This window comes from Nuphar pumila, chromosome 5 (genome assembly GCF_984573655.1).
Source record: "Nuphar pumila chromosome 5, dmNupPumi1.hap1.1, whole genome shotgun sequence".
In the NCBI taxonomy this organism is placed as follows: Eukaryota; Viridiplantae; Streptophyta; class Magnoliopsida; order Nymphaeales; family Nymphaeaceae; genus Nuphar; species Nuphar pumila.
In genome coordinates, this window is record NC_143253.1 from 113,239,227 (window position 1) to 113,253,342 (window position 14,116).

Genomic DNA, 14,116 nt, shown 5'->3' on the forward strand with positions numbered 1-14,116 from the left:
CAATACATTTATAGGGCCAGAACTGCGTAAAATTCACCGGAAAAGCTGAAAACCCATTTGGCATGCGGTTTAGCACGGACCCATTTTCGGATCATATATACATACTCGAGCAATCTAGAGTCTCTCATATACTAGATTATGTATTCAAATGTGGTTAAAATTTCAAAATTAAGGTCCAGTCCGTTGATGTTATGATCCCTAATAGCTAAGTTCATCCATCAATAAGTGGAATATGAGGCCATGTTTACTGTGTATTGTTCTCCATGCGTGTCAACTTATCATCATGACTGTGGTCCTTAAGAAGGCGTGGAGAAAGAAGGTACATGCGGTCGTCAACAATGACACTCAATGAGCTTTCAGTCCTTTAAGGGACTGTTTGTTTCACTGACATGCATGGACAAGACAGTTTGTCATGTACTGTTCATGGCAGGACAAAATATGTTGTCTCGCCCTGTTCAGCACCCTCAGCTTTTTTTTTTGTGCATCCTGCATTGTTCGGTTTGGGAGGGGGTGCACGTACTCTCTCTCTTTCTCTCTCTCTCGATAAACCTTTTTAGGGTTAAAGTTTGGGGTTTTAGCTTTTTAATGCCTATTTTTGAAATTTATTGTGTGAAAACATGATAAATCTTTTTTTTTTGGTATGTTAAGTTTTAAGGGTTTTATATTTTTATATTTATTTTTATAATTTATTAAATGAATGCATGTTAAATCCAATTTTTTTTAGTATGCTTAAATTTTAAGGGGGTTTTGTATTTTAATATCTATTGTTGTAATTTATTTAGTGAATGCATGCTAAATTCGTTTCTTTTCAATTATGGTTAAATTTTAAAGGTTTTATATTTTCATCCATATATTTGCAATTTATTGTATGAATGCATGTTAAACTTAATTTTTATTTTTTTTATGCTTAGATTTTATGAGGTTTTATATTTTAATCACCATATTGCAATTTATTGAGTGAGTGCATTTTATATTTGATTTTTTTTGTACGGTTAGATTTTAAGAGTTTTGCATTGTAATTCATATTTTTGTAATTTATTGAATACATGTATGCTAAATTCAATTTTTTTATGCTTAGATTTTTAAAATTTTATATTTTAATCTTTATTTTTTTCAATTTATTGAATTAATGTATACTAAATCCGATTTTTTATACGAATATGCTTTAAATTTTTTAGTTTTTTTATTTTAATCTCTATTTTTGCAATTTATTAAGTGAATGGTGTAAATCTGAATTTTGTTTTTGGTATGCTTTAGATTTTAGGTCTTTTGTATTTTAATCTTTATTTTTGTAATTTATTGAGTGAACGAATGCTAAATTTATTTTTTTATATGCTTAAATTTTTAGAGTTTTGTATTTTAATCTCTTTTTTTATTGTAATTTATCGAGTGAAGTATGATAAATTTAAATGTTTTCTTTTCGATATGCTTAGATTTTGGGGTTTTGTATTTTAATCTTTATTTTTGTAATTTATTATGTATATTTTAATTCTTATTTTTGCAATTTAATTAATGAATGCATGCTCAATCTAATATTTTTAAGCTTAGAACGTGATTATTTTTGTTAAAATACACATTTTTAAATAATTGTGTCCGAAGTTGTCTGAGATCATGACTGAAAAGTGGTACACGTGAACAATAGTGTTCTAACATGATTGATGCAAACTCTAGACAATAATTGTGTCTTTATCCAAATGCTGTTCACAATTCAAATGCCCGCTAGCTGTCCGAACAGGTGTGAATCAAAACAAACAAGGGCATTAAATTCATGTGGATTAACAACCAAAGAGAGTAATCCAAACTGAGGGCGTTCAAGCTTGTCTAGTTTATTGTGTCAAAATGGGCCAAGCTTGAGCTCATGAGAACTAAGTCAAGCTCAAGTTTGAGCATGAGCAAACTCATTTACAATTTTTTTTGTTGAAATCTATGTAATTTAAACCTTAAACTTACTAAGTCAAGCTCAAACTAGTTCATTTACAAAATAAATAATTATTTCAAATTTGTAAGTAGGGGTGTCAACTGGTTGGGTTTACTCGGACCAAACCCTATAGGGCTGGGGTATGGTGACAAATAAGAAGACCTGATTAAGACCCGCTCCAGACCCGAAGGTCCAATTAATATGTGAACCTCGGTATAGTTTGTGAAATTTTATACCAGACTCGGGCCCGACCTAAGTTCTGATTAAGACCTGCAAATTTTCAATGTAAAAATGATAAAAATATTATTTTATCGGATATGTTTCGGGTCAGTTCTTATCGGGTTTAGGTATGATTTCTCTTATAGTAGACCCGATTAGACCCGAGTTCGAACCCATACCATACCCAAAAATCTAGTCCAAGTCTAGTTCCACATGAGTCCCAACCAAACCCAACCCGCTGGAACCCCTACTTGTAAGCAATACAATTTCAACTCTAAAACTTATTATTCATAAAAGAACCTATATGAGACGAGCTGTGAGAACATTGGTTGTTCATGCTCGAGCTTGTTAAGCCTATTTGATGAGTTATAACAAGCTTTATATCAGCTAAACATGAGCCGAGCCACGATCAAACGATTCAGGTGAATCGGACCGATACCTACTCTCAAGTGAATCGTCGGCCAAAAAAAAATTAAAAAATATTACGCGACAATCAAAACACAACACATGTTAAAGCCATTACAACAATATTAAAATAATATTAACAGTTAATTTTATATTTATTAAAAAATAACCGATTCAGATCAGTATCATATCGGTTTTCTAACATACGATATGTATCAGCCGATTCAGGGCGATACACACCGATACTAATAACACTGCTTTAGACATTCAGCCGAGGTTTATATTAAACCACAATGCGTTATTGTTCACTGTCTTTAGCGAAGTTAATCATGGGTTAACTTAAATTTTATAAAATGTGGCTTTTGAACCCGATGCGTTTGAAAGAGGCATCATATGTTTAAGAATCTCGATTCAATTTCTTAAGAAACACATACAAGTTTACACTATAAATGAGTATCAAATTTGTTTCTATTAACATATCTAGGTAAGCAACATTTTTTTTTATAAAAACACTATTTTTATTAAAAAATTGAATATTATAAAAATATATTATACAATTATTATATTTAGGGATGGCATCGGGCTGGCTCGGTCAAAGGCCCTGATTCTTAACGCGCTTGGGTTTGAAGAGAAGCCTATTGGCCCAATGGCCTAATATGAAACGCGCCTGCTGACTTGGCCCAATCTTAAAATGCATAAATGCTTGACCCATAATATGGGTTAACGAGATAATAGAAAGTTATCATGCAACTAATTAGGTAAATAGTAATAATTAACAAATAGCAAATTTTCAATCGTTATCCAAGTTACTATGTAATAGTTAATTTTTAAAAAAAATATATTATTAAAAAATTAATAAATAGTGCAGGCGCACCAAGCCCGACCCACATATAACGGGTCAGGTTTTAACCCGATACCCAACAGGCCCAAGCTTAAAATCATGGCCCAAACCCAACTCATGTCAAGCCGGGTTGGCTTGGCCCATTGGGTTGTTGGGCCGGTTGCCCACCTCTAATTATGTTTGTATTATGCTTAACTATTTTAATTTGTAGGTATCTTTATATAATATATACTTTGTCGTATTAATATGAATTTCATATAAAAAAGTATCTAAAACTTTTTAAGCCCTCACGTATCCCTACCAGTATCATGTACCCGCACCAAACCACGTTATGGGTAGGCCACCTTGACCCAAAAGAAACCCCAAGGGGTTAATGGGTTGGGTGAGCAGTGCCCACCCTGACCCATAGCACGCTGCCCCTTTTCGATGTGCCCCTTCTCGATGGGCAACAGCCTAGCCCCGGAGAACCGAGCCCCTTCACGTATCCATGTTTGACCTGTTATATCCAGACCCAGAATCACCAATATCGTACCTAAGGATCCAGATCCATATACAGACTTCCAGGTCGGTTTTGAACCCCCCATTTATTAAAAAAAGTAAAGTTTTTTAGGAAAAGCCATGATCCTACTTGCAAGAGGGTTGCTGATAGGGATGTAAGCAATTCGGATTCGGTTCAGATGCAAGCATTACTGGATTCAATCTAATTGGACATTACATATTGGGTTTGGATTTGGATCTTGATAGAAAAAGCTAAAAATTGAATTTGGATCTGACTGACTTAAACAACTAACTCAATATGGCATTTTTTTTGAAAGGCTAACCGGATATGGCATTTGCATGTATTTAGATTTGGATATATCATTCAATTAAGATTCAAATTCATAATTGAATGTAAAACACAATACTGAACCCAGATCCAATTATAAATCTGGTACTGCTTGTGCTGCCGAATCCAACTAAACGGATTCAGATTCGGTCACATATCCAATCTGAATCCGAACCATGTTAAAAATAAAACATATCAGATATAAGACAGATTGTGTTTGATTCGAATCCAAAATCTGATATTTAAGGAGCAACTTTGAATCTAAATCCAAATATGCAACAGATCCATTGAAGTGCATTTGAAAGTTGAAATGGGGACAAAAAAACACATCCAGATTCTAATTTTAATATCCATATCCCAAAACAATATATGGGATCCGTACAAGAGACTGAACCCGACCCAGTTGAGTCCCTAGTTTGCAATATCAGGACAACGAAAAGGGTATTTTCGAGAAAATATCTTATTTTAATCATCTCTGTGGACGCATATCCTTAAAATTATATTTAGAAAAAAGGATTTTATTTCCTCCTTCCCCTCCTCTCTGCGTACTCTCTCTCTCTCTGCTTCTGTCGATTATTCTTACTATAAATGGAAGGTTTTGCCCTATCTTACTCAAATCTCCCTCTCATCTCTTCCCTAAACCCTAAAAACGGGGTTTTCCGATCACCATACTCGCCCTTCCTTCCCCAGCGACCCTACTCCCTTTCCATCAACGGGAAGAGACGGGAGAATCCCGCTCGCCGCTCGATTCTCGCCTCCGCGGATGGTCCGGGAAGCGGGAATCGCAGTTCCTCTTGGAATTCCCGCAAGAATGGTGAGTTGCCTTTTTTTACTGTTCTGTTGATTTTTCTCGTTTCCATACGTTGGGTTGCTGCTTTTCTTTTACATTGTTTTACTAAAAATTTGCTGAGAATTTCCGGGAAATTCACGTTTGATTCCCTGATATGAGAGATTGCTACTCTATTAGTTCTTTCGTTGTTCCTCTATCGTCTGATTTTATGTTTTTGTTTTTTGGGCGGTCGCTATCTGCTTGTTCGGAAGTAGGCTTCTTTTAGGTAATTCAGATTTCTCATCAGTTTGGGAAATTGTTGTGCTTCGTTGTTGTTGTTGTTATTATTAATACTACTGCTGCTGCTACTACAAGTTGTTTACAAGTAATGTTTTTGGGACGGTAAAAATTTGACCCTTGTCGGAACATTGTCTCCTTGGAATGGAACTACGGAAAGCTTCTAGAAACCTCGGAAGCTTGCTTTGGAAGCATAAAAGAATACACTTGTTTCATGCTTTGGAAAGTTTATGAGGAGCTCACTTGCAAAGATTCCAAAGAATGAAAATCCTGCTCTTTTCAGCGTGAAACCAAACATCGTGGATATTGAAAATGTACTTTCCATTTTGGAAGGATTATACTATTTTTTTGCAAAATTATGCTTTTATTATAAAACCTACAAATATAGACATATTTTGGAGCAAAAGGCTTAGAAGATGCAACTAAGTGTAAACACATGTTTTATCTACTTTTTTAATGTTGCTTCTTACTTGCATCTAAGTCAAAAACATTTAAGTTGCTCCTATTGTCGCTTCTGTCTTGCTTAACACTTCATGCTTCATCAATAAGGCATCACTTGTTTCTTGCTTCACACTTCGCACATCACTTCTGGGACCCACTTCTTTGGTAACTAGGGGTTGTACATGCAACATTCAAATTTTCTCTGTTGTTTAGAATGATTCATGCACACAACACTTGAAATTGAAGAGAACAACATAACACTAGGATATCACATATTTTGTCCATGTTTGGGTTGTCTAACTCATAGTCACAACTATCATTCAAGCTACTTTCTCAGCAAGGTTTTCACGGGATTTTTTCCCCCAAAAGTGAGGAAAATCTTGGATGCTTTAAAATTTTAAAAATATATAGAAAAAATCAAAAGGATAAGGAATAATTTATTTTAACAGTATTTTTTATAAAAATATAAAAGAAACAATTAGAAAAAAGTTTTTAAGACTGAAATAAACAAAAAATAGGAAAATGCATTTTTAAGTATATAAAGTAAGATTATTTTAAATTATTGCAATATATATCCTTCAATATTGGCTGTCCTTTTTTCTTGTAAATATCAAGTTATTTTCAAACTATCAGCGATTTTTGTGCCTATGGTCTGATCAACTACTTGTATGCAAGGAAAGATGAGAATACACGGTGGTGTGGACGAACCGGAAAAGGTGTGCATAAAATTCTTTGCCCCAAGGAGTAGACTACTTAGGGAGAGGCTGGATCAGTGTTACCATCGATCAATTGGAAGATAACATATCATATGATGAGGTCTATTTGCTTCATAATTAAGCTTTATTAAAACATTAGCTTGGGAAATAGTCAAAAGGGGTGTGGTTATCAGTTGGGGGTTGATAGGTGCTGAAAGATCCTGATAGGCTAAGATATGATCATTGTATAATATATTGTAGATGGGTATCAGGTGGCTGTTCTTTGAGGTTAAAAAAACAATAACTTGCATTCCAAATGCTTCCTTTAGTTGCAGTTTTAGAAATGTTTGAGCTTAATGTTTTATTGGTGGAGCACTTTGTTTTATTCTCTTGCATTTTTTTTTCTTTTTCGACTTTGAGAAGATGGGATGGGCTTGTGGTGCACTCGAAGTTTATAAAATGAACCTTCTCGGAGAATTAAGATGTGTCTCTGATCCTTTAGTGTACCATATCTGAAACTATCTTCTTGGTCACAAGGCACTCAACATCACTTTCCTAAGTGTAACTGCATAATTTCTTCTTGTTCTTTATGTGCTTCCCTGCACTGAACTGTATATCTAATGCTTATTGAATTATGGTGAATGCTGTAATGCTAGATAATCACAAGTTGGAGGTTTTCGGTAGCATTTCATCTTCTAGTAGTGGTAAAGAGACAACTTCTGTTGGTGTTAACCCACAGTATCCGACACCACCTCCACCATCTCAGCTGTATGGTATTTCCTTTCAGTAGTGATTAAATCAAATTCTAGTTCTTTTATGTATCCTGTAACATTGCCCAAATATGTCATTCACAATTTAGATTTTTCTAATATTGTGTTACTAGAGGATCACCCCTCTTTTGGGTTGGAGTTGGTGTAGCACTGTCAGCATCATTCTCTTGGGTGAGGAATAGTAAAAAATTCTGTTTACTTAATCATAGTTATTATAGCTTCTCTTTTTATAACCATGCCTGTCTCTGATTTGGAAACAATTACTTTTTGCAGGTAGCGACAAAATTAAAGGTGGGTCTCTTTTCCATTTACCAATTTAGTTTTAGTCAAGTGTTTGTAGAAACTACTATAGTTAAGCTCTCTATTGTTTTGGTTATAGTTGTAGTTGCTGATCTGTTTAAGGATATTCATATCCTTTTGTCAAGAATATAGACAGGCTATGCCTGTTTTCTCTTTACGTGACATAGGATGCAAATGAGGGCATTCTTTATCTGTGTGCACATAAAGGACACTTCTGTGTTCTCTTTTTTCTTTTCTGTCACCAATAATTTTTTTTCTTCAGAACTATGCAATGCAGCAAGCTTTCAAGACCGTGATGGGCCAAATGGCATCACAAAACAGCCCATTCAACAATGCCGCCAGCCCATTCGGCAATGCTGCTTTCTCTTCATCTCCACCATTTCCTTTCCCAACAGCAACAACTCCATCTGCTTCAACCCCCTCACCTGCATCTGTCTTGTCACCTACCATGGTTACAGCAGAACCTGCAGCAACTGTAGATGTCACAGCAACTAATGTGGAAGCACCACCTGCTGAAGAGGTTAAAGCGCAGTCAGATGCAAGGAAGGAACCCAAAAGATATGGTATGTCTTTAAACTATTGTTAGGTACAAATTATATTTTTTTTACATGCACTAATTCAAGCTTTATTTTTGTCCCATTATCTAATTTATGATATGTCCAATCATGGAGATGAATTTATTGTCTAACTTGGTTTCATTTTTTCCACCTTCACCATGCACTGTTCAGAAGTTGAATGTTAATGAGAAGATATTGCTGGTTCTAATTTTATCTAGGTCTGGTGCCAATAATTTATTCTTGAATCTGAATTCCATGCATGTTTAAAAGCTAACATTAAGCATCCAGGAGGCCTATAGCTTGCATTTGTGTGTTTGAGCAAAAAACAACATAGTTAGTGATGCAGTCCAAGTGGAGGAGGAGTGAAAAAAACAGCAGCCCACCGTGAATCGGTGTGGCTCCAACTCTTTATTAATCTTAATAAGGTTCAATAATCAATGGGAAAGCAATCAACAGTAAAGAACTGAAAGGAAAAGAAACAAAATGCAAAATAATAAATGAGGAAAGCAAGAATGCTGAAAGAAAGTGACGGCTGAGCCTTTTTTCCAAATTCTCTGCCCACGCAACCCTAGGCATGAGCCTTTTAAAGGCTAATTAGTGGACCTGGGTCGCGGGTCCAGAATTGGATCCGACCTGCGATCCGGGTGATCTTCCATCTGCTGCTGGTTCTGGGTCGTGCGAACTCCACCACGCCTGGAGTAGGTGCGCAGGGGTACCTCCCTGCGTCGTGGCTCCGTCCCTGCAAGTGGATCATACACGCGAGGCAGCTCATCTGTCCTTTGTGGTAGATCGGGCGGCACTATGGGTCCAATCGGGTCCTGCCCTGCATCATTCTCCCCTGGTTGGGAAGAAGTCGGCTCTGACGACTTGTTGTTGCCACAGTAAGTATATAGATCAACCACGTTGAAAATAAGGGAAATATGCCAATCATCGGGCAACTCAAGGAGGTAGGCATTCGAACCCAACCGCTGAAGGATCCTAAAAGGGCCATACTTCTTAGGACTTAATTTGCTATAGGTGCCGACAGGAAAACGCTCTGGACGCACATACACCCAGACGAGTTGACCGACCTGGAAGTGGACATCACGATGACCCTGATCTACGAAAGCTTTGTAGGCCTCGTAGCTTTCAACAAGTTTGCTATAGGCACAGACTTGTCTGTGAATGTCACGCATATATTCGATGACATCAAAGGCATCCAGAGCTGGAGCTGAGAGATCTGACACAGGGGCTAGGTCAACGACATGGGTGGGTGACCGACCATACACAACTTGGAACGGAGATTTACCAGTAGAACGATTAATGGAGTTGTTATATGCGAACTCGGCTTGGGGCAATACGAGATCCCAAGTTTTGACATTTTCCCCCACTAGGCTCCGTAACAAATTTCCTAAGGTGCGATTCACAACTTCGGTTTGGCCATCGGTCTGGGGGTGATACGTACTACTGAATTGAAGCTTGGTCTTTAACAAGGCCCATAACGTTTTCCAAAAGTGACTCATAAAACGCGTGTCACGATCAGAAGTGATTGTGTGGGGTAGGCCATGGAAACGGGCAACGCCCTTGAAATAATAAGAGGCGACTAAAGAGGCATCGGTGGTTCGCTTACACGGGACAAAGATAGCCATTTTGGAGAACCGGTCAACAACTACTAAAATTGAATCAACACGACGTGGTGTTCGGGGAAGGCCCACGATAAAATCCATGGATACGTGCTCCCACAACCGTTCAGGAATGGGTAACGGAGTGTACAAACCACTATTCTGACGATGACCCTTGGACACTTGACACACATGACACCCTTGGATGAACTTAACAACATCTTTGCGCATTTTGGGCCAAAAGTATCGTTCATCTAAGAGAGCGAACGTCTTATCATGCCCGAAATGCCCGACTAACCCTCCTTCATGTAATTCAGAAATCAACTGGAGCCTAAGGGAGAAATCGGGCACACACAATTTGTTCCCACGGAAGAGGTAACCATTATGAATACAAAAACGGGGGTCGAGGGTGATCTGAAGAAATGTACCCTTCCCAGACTTTGTGAAAATCAGGGTCCGTGGGGTATAATTCCTTGCATTGTTCGAAACCAATGACCTGCACTGACATAGTCATCAGAAGGCTGTTCTTTCTACTAAGAGCGTCAGCCACCTTGTTCAGGGTACCAGATTGATGGCGAAGCGAAAAGGTGTACTCTTGCAAGAAGCTGACCTACTTGGCATGACGAGCACTCAACTTCCTTTGACTATTCAGATACTTCAAGGCCTCATGGTCCGTGTACAAGACAAATTCCTTATAAATGAGATAATGTCTCCAATAACGAAGGGCTTGTACCACGGCATAAAACTCAACATCGTAAGTGGAGTATTGGCACCTGGCCTGAGTCAGCTTCTCACTAAAGAAGACAACGGGTCTACGATTCTGACTCAGGACAACGCCAATCCCTACTTTGGAGGCATCACACTCAACCTCAAAGACTGCACTAAAATCAGGGAGAGCTAAGACAGGAGCACTGGTCATTTTTTCTTTGATGAGCGTAAAGGCTTTTCCAGCCGCGGGCGTCTAATGAAAACTAGTACCTTTTAGGCATTCCGTGATGGGGGCCATGAGGGTACTAAAATTTCGCACGAAACGTCGGTAAAAAGAGGCTAACCCGTGGAAGCTACGGATCTCTCCTATAGTCTTTGGGGTAGGCCAATCGACAATCGCGCGGACTTTGGTGGGGTCGGCCTTGACGTCATCAACTGACACAATAAAACCTAAGAACACAACACTGGATGTCATAAACTCACACTTTTTTGCATTGGCATACAAATTTTCCTTCCTCAAAATACTTAAGACTTGACGGAGGTGACTCAAATGATCGGGCAATGATGAACTATAGATCAAAATGTCGTCAAAGTAGACAACAACAAACTTCCCAATACACAGACGCAAGACTTGGGTCATCATGTTCATGAAGGTACTTGGGGCATTAGATAACCCAAACGGCATGACTAACCACTCGTACAATCCATCGCGTGTCTTGAATGCCGTTTTCCACTCATCCCCTTCGCGTATACGGATCTGGTGATACCCGCTTTTTAGATCTATTTTAGAGAAAATGGAGGCACCAGATAACATATCAAACATATCATCCAAATGGGGAATGGGAAAACGATATTTGACTGTGATGCGATTGATCGCACGACTATCGACACACATGCGCATGGACCCATCTTTCTTAGGAGTGAGTAAGGCGGGTACGACACAAGGGCTAACACTCTCGCGAATGAAACCTTTTTTCAGTAATTCTTGAACCTGTCTTAATAATTCAGTGTGCTCAGAGGGGTTCATGCGATATGCGGTATGGTTGGGTAGACTCGACCCTGGCACAAAGTCAATGTCATGTTGAACTACCCTTGTCGAAGGTAATCCATCAGGTAGGTCATCCGGCATAATGTCGCGGAACTCCTCTAGAAGAGGGGTAACGTCCGCGGGAATGGACACTGACGAGCTCGTCACTGGCTTTGCCACTAGGGCATAACAATAACCATCTTCCTGACAATGGTTCAGGAAAAGCCGGTACGAGAGGCCTACGAGACGGGGGACGCGCTCAGGTTTGTCCACGGTGAGAAAGTCAGTCTCCTTGATAGGTAGGACTATCTTATGGCCTTTAAAGATAAAAGAGTATGTGTTATTGCGGCCATCATGAGTTGTCTGGCGATCAAACTGCCAGAGACGTCCCAAAAGAATGTGACACGCGTGCATAGGGGCTACATCACACCACACCTCATCGTGGTAGTGTTCTCCCATGGAAAACCGGACTAGACATCGCTGAGTGATGGGAACCTCGTTTCCTTTCTTGAACCAGGCCATTTTATAGGGTTGGGACAACTTATCGGTGTTGAGTTTCAAGGTAGACACCACACTCTCAGACGCCATGTTCTCACATGCTCCGGTGTCAATGATGACATCACAAGCGTGACCCTCACAGTTGCACCAGGTCCTGAAGATGTTATTCCTTAACCACTTTGATGGGGTCGATTCTCGGGGTGTGGTCAACACATGACGGATGGACAACAAGCTTTTGACGTTACCGTCGAACTCTATAACTCCCCTTTCATCCTCGTCTTCAACTAATGACTTGTCATCACTATCACTCTCACTTGTGGATGTAGACTCTACAATTCCTTCAACAAGATGGGTGTTCTTGCTCACGGTGGGACACTTGGACGCGACATGCCCTAACTCTTGACATCTAAAACAACGAAGGGTCTACTCACTAGGTTTGGCTTTGGACCGGGTGTTAAAAGCTGGGCCTGACTGGTCAATTTTGCTAAGGTCTGCTCTAGGCTTTGAGTCACTAGGGGAGCTTGCTCCCCTGGTTGGGAAACCCGACTTAGGTCGACTGGTGGGTTCACTACGGGATGTCCTATATTCTTGTCTCCTCTTCAGCTTGTCCTCGATGTTCATGGCGTAACTGCTGGCCTGATCTAATGTCTCAACTGTGACACAACTAAAATCATCAAATATAGCAGGACGGAGACCCAAAATGTACCTCGTGACCTGCTGACGAGATGTTTTCTCAATCTGCACACGCAGGGAAAGACGATGGAACTCCGCGGTGTACTCTGCTACAATTCGGGAACCTTGGCGCAGGGTCAGGTATTCCTTGTAGGCTTGCTCGGCGTGATCCGAAGGCACGAACTTTGACTGCATCAGTCTTTGCATTTCCTCCCACGACTGTACGCGCTCTAATCCCTGCCGCTCCCTCGATCGTTGTAGCTCCACCCACCATGTCTGTGCTAGGCCTCTCAATCGCGTAGACGCTAGCGAGACACGACGATGTTCAACGACGGTGTGGTAGTGGAAGAAGAACTGCACTGCATAAGACCAATCGAAAAACTGCTCCGCGTCGAATCGCCCCGCAAACTCCGAAAGATCCAGTTTCACGCCATAAGTGGAGGAGTGTTCTGGTGCTCTCTGTTGTCGCGGCTCCACCATTCCTGCAGAATGCTCGTTCCAGAAAATGTCGTCGTCCCATACTGTTTCATTGTTCGTAGTACGGTATTGCTCACCGGAATGCTGGTGCTGCCGAACTCGCCCGATGGGGGGTCGGCGGTCAGGGCGCGCCGGTTCCTGCTGACATTGTCTCGGTCTGGTTTGCCCGTCGACGGGCACCACTTGTGGCATGTATTGTGGTACTGGAATGACGGGAAGTCCAAGGTAGGGGGGAGGGTTCGGGTTCCTGGCGGGTAGAATTGGTATAATATGGCTGTGGGTTAGGAGTATGGTGTTGGGTCGGATGTTGTGTTGGGTTCTGGGCCAGGGTTGGGTAAACAGGTGGGTTTGGGTTTGGGTTTGGGTTTGGGTATGGGTATGGGTATGGGGCTTGGTGGGTATGGATGGGTTGACTCGCCCGATGGGATATGGATCGGGCCCATTCCTACACTACTCGTCGGACCCAGATAGGGGTGAGCTGGATCGGGGTTCGCGTTGTGGGGATAATAGGCTTGGTTTGAACTCGATCCCCGATCCATAAGATTATGGGTTTGGTTTTGACCCGTCTCAAATCCAAACTGGAGCTCCGTCCGGGTCCGATATGGGTTATGGTCAGCATGGGGTATGTTTTGAGGGTCGGAATTAATGGGTTGGTTCTGGTTCGGGGCTGCCCTCGGACCAGAACCAACTAGGTAGGCTGGGTAAGGGGTGTCTAGACCCAAACCCGTTCCCTGAGACCCAATGGTTGGTCCCAGCGAAACAGGCCTGGGTCCTGTTGCATAAAAAACTGTATTGATTCCTCTTGGGTCTGGCCCAATCAACAAGGGTTCGCCAACTCCAGCTCGTAGGGATGCGACTACAGAGCCTCCCCGTGTGGGGTCGGGGGAGAAAGGTAAGTCCCTCCCAAGCCGGGCTGATAAGACCGGGCCAGCAGCAGGGTCCAGCGTGACGCTGGGCCCCTGTCGACTCAACTCCCCCTGCGACGCAGCCCGCGTGAAACCCTGCCACGATCCCGGGCCTGCAGGTGGACCCAGCGCAACGCTGGGACCCTGCAGGCTCGGGCTGACCTTCTGTGCAATCGGTGTTACGCCTGAC

At 40.9% G+C, this 14,116-nt stretch overlaps 1 protein-coding gene across 3 annotated transcripts in view; it reads left to right on the forward strand.

The window, feature by feature from the left end:
• Positions 1–4,704: 4,704 nt before the first annotated feature.
• Positions 4,705–14,116, forward strand: part of LOC149838189 (protein TIC 40, chloroplastic-like) — a 42,709-nt gene continuing 33,297 nt past the window's right edge. For all 3 annotated transcript variants that reach the window (XR_016431944.1, XM_090006439.1, XM_090006441.1), the window contains exons 1-5: positions 4,705–5,023; positions 7,068–7,179; positions 7,295–7,352; positions 7,455–7,472; positions 7,744–8,044. Coding sequence is in view for 2 of the 3 variants with exons in the window: in XM_090006439.1 (XP_089862565.1) it covers positions 4,798–5,023; positions 7,068–7,179; positions 7,295–7,352; positions 7,455–7,472; positions 7,744–8,044 (715 nt within the window). In the remaining variant the exon portion in view is untranslated. The remainder of the gene's footprint in view (positions 5,024–7,067; positions 7,180–7,294; positions 7,353–7,454; positions 7,473–7,743; positions 8,045–14,116) is intronic.